Here is a 5,767-nt window from a genome sequence, read left to right as displayed (position 1 = left end):
GGGCATATACGACCAACGGTGAGACTTGAACTCGAGTGAATCATGGCCTTTATAAGGACCCTCGTACTAGCCAATTTGCCCCACTTGTGGGTGGCAGAAAGGTAGTGCGAGGGTCTCCTTTAATTACACACTATGGGAGAGAGAGGTATTAACGGCAACATGAGAGAGAGAAAAGAAAGCTTCTCAAAAAAAAAAGAGAGAATGAAAAGCTTTTGGATGATACTCGGAAAAAGAGAGAATGAGAAGCTTTTGATATCAGATGGGAATTCACCCTTGGAAACCGAAGAGAGAGGGAGAGAGAAGAGAGAATGAGGAGCTTTTGATGATGATGGGATGGGAAGTCGGGAATTCGGGGAGGGATGAGACAAGCAATGGCATGGTTTTTTGTAATGATCATGGCATCATTGCTATGCAGTCTCCGGTGGGCGGATAAGGCATTGATCATGACGACGAGCCTTTGCCAGATCGGCCACATCGATAATAGTCACGAGTCACAACTTGATGCTTATTAATAAGTGTAAACTGTAAAAAGTGTAAAACTGTAGCATGCACAGCATGAGCAGCCTGTGTGGCTTATAGGCTATAATAGGTAATAATGTAGAGAGAGAGAGAGGGGGAGAGAGAGGTAATAATGTATATATATAGAGAGAGAGAGAGAGAGAGAGAAAGAGAGGGCTCAGGTGAGGCCAGGCGTGCAGCACGGAAGCTGCAGAGACTCCAGAGTCCAAAAGGATAGAATTCTATCACATTTTCCTTTCATTCATTCCTTTCCGCGTCGCTCAAGTTACCAACATAGCTGCTGCTCCTGCTACTACTACGGTACTACCTAGCCGCTATAGTTGTTATTACTTCCAAAGCTATCTATTTAGTTGCCTTGTTTTGCATAGAAACTTGCGCCTCTCTACTGTCATAATACATGTAACCAGTGCTGCCGAAATTTGCATTTAAAATTTAGTTCCGGAAGAACACAAAGGCCAGTCTTTTCTGGAATGGGTTTGAGACGAAAGCCAAGGTACCTTATTAAGGCCTTCAGTTTCGTAAAATTTGAAGTCCAAGGTAAGGTTAAAAAAAGGGCTTGCATGTGGTAAACGTCAAAACTTCTTAGTACTATACAATTTCACTATTTTACTTCGTTTAGTTTACCTCTCTCTTCCTCATCTCCATTTGGATTACCATTTTACCTCGTTCGAATTTTCTCTCTGCTCTCTTTGGCGCGCCTGCAGGCTGGCTGCAAGCCTGCATGCCTTGAACTGAAAGCCTGCCTCTGTCTAAATGAAAGGCTTGCTAGCTGGCACCTGGCTCCTGGCTAGGCCACTCAAAAACTTAAAAAACGGGAGTGTGCCATAAAAAACGGGGTTTGGTCACCAAGGTAGAACTCTTTAAAAATACCTGCAAAAACTGTACCCCAAGGTTTCAATTGGCTATGTAGTATGGGTATTTGTGCAGATAGACCACAGAGGCGTGCTACAAACAAAGCGATAAAGCAAAGCAAAAAGCACCACCAACAAGAGCAGCTGCGCGTCTTTCTCTCTCCCTTTCCACAAAAGAGATAGAGAAAGGCGGTGTTTTATGTGTGTGTGGTGGGCAAGTATGCCGTGCAGACTGACTGCGGAGAGAGAGAGATAGAGAGAGAAGAATGGAGATGGAAGTGAGAGAAAGAGGGAAGAGAAAAAAGTGTAATCTGGCAAGAGAGAGAAAAGTGGAGATGTCAATATCGAGAGAGAGAGAGAGAGAGGGAAAGAGAGAGAGAGAAAGAGAGAGAAAGTGCGTGTGAGATGTACTCTCGCCTGCTCATGGATGGTGGGCTTCTGTGTGTCGTGTGCTCCTCCTCCTCCTCCTGAGTCCTCCTCCTCTACCTAACTGAGAGAGAGAGCGAGAGAGAGGGGGGGGGAGAGGGCCCTGCTTCCTGACGCCTCATTTTCTTCCTGCTTTTACTGCGCACGCACCAGTGCCTTTCGTATTCTGCGAGCGCAGTGTCCTCTCCCTTCCCCTCGCCTCTCGCTTCCCACTCAGCTCTCTCCTCGGGAGAATCATATCATTTACAACCCCACCAGAAGCTTCAGAGCTCCGCCACAAAAAACCGTCTCTAGTCCACATCCCTCTCTTTCCTTGAGGACCGCGCAATCATCATCCAGAACCAGTCATGACGGTGAAGGTAGCCTAGTCTGCTCCCAGCTCACGCTTTTGCATCGCAGCCATGAAGAAGAGGGCTCTCTTCTTACAAGTGATAGTAGGGTGAGTGGGCCTTCTCGCTCCCTTTTATTCCCCAGCTAGCCGATCGCTTCGTTCTTTCTCTGATCTCTCTCTGTCTGTCGTAGATGCTTTTGAGACGGAAGTTTCCACTCTACTCCAATGAGAGGTGGTTTTATGTGCAGGTGGGGAGGCGGCGGTTGTGAAGAATATTAGTTTTTTTCTTTTCTTGTCTCTCATGTTCCCTCCTCATTCTCTCTCTTGCTGATGATATCTCTCTTTCTTTCTCTCTCTCTCACTCTCTCTCTCTCTCTCTGCATGGAGTTCACTTAGGAGAGTACGACGGGACGCTGACTGACCGGGAGACAAAAGAGGGCGACAGAAAGAGAGATTGAGAGAGCGCGTGTTCTTCTGTGATGCTGGGACAGGTGGAGGACCCAACAGCTGCAACGCTGGAGTGGAGTAGCATCCTGCTCCGTTCCTTTTTGATGGAAGCGGGCTTATCCATGGTAGAGATGGATGCCCCTTACATGAGCTACTACCTGGAGACAGGCGGTGGCCTGGTGGACGCGGGCAGCGGATACGGCGCCCGTCTGGAACAACAGCAACAGAAGCAGGATGAAGATGACGACGACGAAGATATGCAACAACTTGTGATGCAGCAGAAGGAGAAGAATGTCGTCGACAGTGTCGTCGCCGTCGATGAAATGATGGGTTCGGGTTCTGGTTCCGGCAGTGACGCGGCGACGCCGTGGCTGGACCCGTGTCTATGGAGCAAGCTGCCGGAGAAGCTGGTGGAGAGGGTTCTTGCAAGCCTCCCCCTGCCAAGCTTCTTCCGGTCGCGGCTCGTCTGCAAGAGGTGGTACAATCTCTTGTTTTCCGACAGCTTTCTTGAAGTGTGCGCGAAGGTGCGCCCAGCCAGGCCCTGGTTCCTGCTCTTTCGGCGGGGGGACTGGTCGGAGGCTTTCGTGTTCGATGCCGTGGGCAAGGCCTGGTTCCGTATCGACCTCTCCTTCTTGCCTCCTCGATTCAGCGTGGTGGCGTCCGCGGGCGGCCTGCTTTGCTGCATCTCAGAGGCGCGGGGCTGCAAGACGGTTCTCATATGCAATCCCCTCACCCGCGCCTGCGTTCAGCTGCCGTCCGCCCTCAAGGAGCGCTTTGTTCCCACTGTGGGGCTGGTGGTCGACCGCGACAGCAAGGCCTATCGCGTTGTGGCGGCAGGGGATGACCTAATCTCTCCCTTCGCAGTGAAGAACCTCACCACCGAGCTCTACAACTCTCAAAGCCAGCAGTGGCGCATGACCGCCCCCCTGCCACGCCTGTGCAACCTGGAGTCCGGCAAGACAACCTACGCCAACGGCTTCTTTTACTGCATGAATTACAGCCCCTTCAGCGTGCTAGCCTATGATACAGAGCAGGGAGTGTGGAGCAAGATTCAGGCGCCCATGCGGCGTTTCCTGCGGACGCCCAATCTGGTGGAGTGCCGTGGGCGTCTGGTTCTGGTAGCAGCAGTGGAGAAGAACAAGCTCAATGTGCCAAAGAGTATCAGAATCTGGGGGCTGCAGCACTCAAGGACCAGCTGGGTGGAGCTGGAGCGGATGCCGCAGGGCCTTTACGAGGAGTTCATGCGTGTGTCGGGTCACAAGGCCTTCAACTGCATCGGCCATGGCAACCTCATCCTCATCACACTGCCCGACTCTCCGGACATGCTCCTCTACGACTTCTACGAGAAGGTGTGGCGCTGGGCTCCCCGCTGTCCTTTTGCTAATCCGCCTCCGGCTGCCCAACCGCCCGGCAGTGTGGCCCCATCCCCGCAGGGCTTCCACGCCTTGGCCTTCGATCCCAGGCTGGAGGCTTCCGTCTACTGAGACGACAAGTGTGCTGGTACGCCAACAAAAAAAGTGTTGTTTTCTCTCCTCCTCCTCCTTCCTTCCTTTCCTTTTTCTTTTTTTTGGAATTTGAAGCTACATAGCTAGCTAGCTACCTATGGAAATCATCAGAACTATATTATGCTCTCTCCTTTTTATTGGGCGAATTATATATTGAACGAAAATGCTGCTTTTTGATGTCGGAAAGTGCGTGCCAGTTCACATTTTGATGGTCTCTTTGTAACTAGTAGACTGGCCAAACTTCGAAGATATTTATCGTTTACGTAATGTAATGCTGCTCTCCTCTCTTCTTCTTTTCGTTGTTAAGTGTGATCGGCCAAATGAATGAATGAAAGAGAGAGAGAGAGAGAGAGAGAGAGAGAGAGAGAGAGGAGGGAGGCACTCCTTATCCGAATGTAAAATTTTCCACTCTGCTCCATCTTATTGCTGGGAATTGATCACCCTCCTATTCGACAGTAGGCTGATTGCACATTTGCATATTGTAGTGTGATCTTGCAGGTATAGGATAGCACCAGGTGAGGCCCATGTATGTATGTATGTATGTTCAAGATTTTAAGTTCATCGAAGTGAAGACCTCTAGACTGCCTTCTTGTGTAACATGTAACCTGCAAGGAGCACGCTACAGGAATTGAAATGGGTGGCCGAACCTGCCCTGATTCATAACAATGGAAAAGGCAGAGACTTCCCTCCAAGCATGTTGTACAATCGTTGCTTTTTGGTCTATTAGAGATCTTAGCTGCCCTTCCGTGCGGTGTTAGAGTCTTGTATGCTCTCTGTGTCAGTGTCCTACATTTGAAGGCCAATCAAGATTGCTACAGTTTTGGCCGTCCCACAGAGTCGAGGAAGGCTTAAATGAACTTAATAGTCACACAGTAGGCACAGCATTCTACTGGCTTGGCTGATTATGATGGAACACTAGTAACTGCAACAACAAGGCTTCACTTGCTTCGATAACAAGGTGGGATACTATCTGAGTGCGGCTTTAGCCAATACACTACAGAAGCCTGGTCGAATCATGGTGATGGTCCTAATCACCAACTTGGAAGTGCAAACGTATTAAACGATTAACACACGCTATATGACTTATAAGCGTTCGTTGTCAACATAGGAATGATGCCATGCTCATAGATACCATTGTTATCGAGCATGCTATTCGAGGGCAGAAGCTAGCTTTGTATTCTCGTTTTGGTCGGCTAGCTCAGTCCTCCATCGAAGTTTCCCTCTTATCAAGTATTGGTGTTTATATCATCTTATCGAGTTTGCATCACTAAGCATTTGTAGTCTTGATTGGAGGTTAATTACAGTTCAGTCCCCCATCAAATATTTGGATTTGGAATTTCATGCATTGCCTAATTGTTAAGTGTTGATTTACATGCATAAGATTGACAGTATGTACATCATTTACCAATCATGTGCGAATTCGTAGATATGTGTTGTTGTATCAATGTTATGAATAATTACTCTACTTTCTTTGTTGATTTTACCTAGATGAGCCAAAAGGCACCTTATGGGGATTTGTAAACGTGTCTTTAAAAAAAAAAAAAACCATGGAACAGCGCACATGAGTAGTGAGAGGTCAGTATATCCTCTCTCACTTGTTTGAAGATGAACAATGATCTTTTTGTACAAGATGTTTTGCTTTTGTTGCTTCTGTACTGGATACTTTCACTACAATCAGTACACGTTTC

General features: G+C 48.3%; 1 protein-coding gene across 2 annotated transcripts; it reads left to right on the top strand.

Moving 5' to 3' along the window:
• The first annotated feature begins 1,957 nt into the window (after positions 1-1,957).
• On the top strand, positions 1,958-4,265 carry LOC147629529 (protein UNUSUAL FLORAL ORGANS-like). 2 transcript variants are annotated; one of them, XM_086812801.1, is made up of 3 exons: positions 1,970-2,235; positions 2,319-2,375; positions 2,524-4,265. In XM_086812801.1, the coding sequence occupies exon 3, from the start codon at positions 2,607-2,609 to the stop codon at positions 4,056-4,058; it is 1,452 nt and encodes a 483-aa protein (XP_086668927.1). In that variant the 5' UTR covers positions 1,970-2,235; positions 2,319-2,375; positions 2,524-2,606; the 3' UTR covers positions 4,059-4,265. The 2 variants fall into 2 exon arrangements, with proteins under 2 accessions (XP_086668926.1, XP_086668927.1); XM_086812800.1 differs by lacking the exon at positions 2,319-2,375 and having other exon boundaries at positions 1,958-2,235; positions 2,376-4,265.
• Positions 4,266-5,767: the final 1,502 nt, after the last annotated feature.

Source organism: Cibotium barometz, chromosome 18 (genome assembly GCF_041138505.1).
Source record: "Cibotium barometz isolate CiBa-2024 chromosome 18, ASM4113850v1, whole genome shotgun sequence".
Lineage (NCBI taxonomy): Eukaryota > Viridiplantae > Streptophyta > Polypodiopsida > Cyatheales > Cibotiaceae > Cibotium > Cibotium barometz.
The sequence above is the reverse complement of the archived record's forward strand: the minus strand, read 5'-3'. Positions and strand labels throughout refer to the sequence as shown.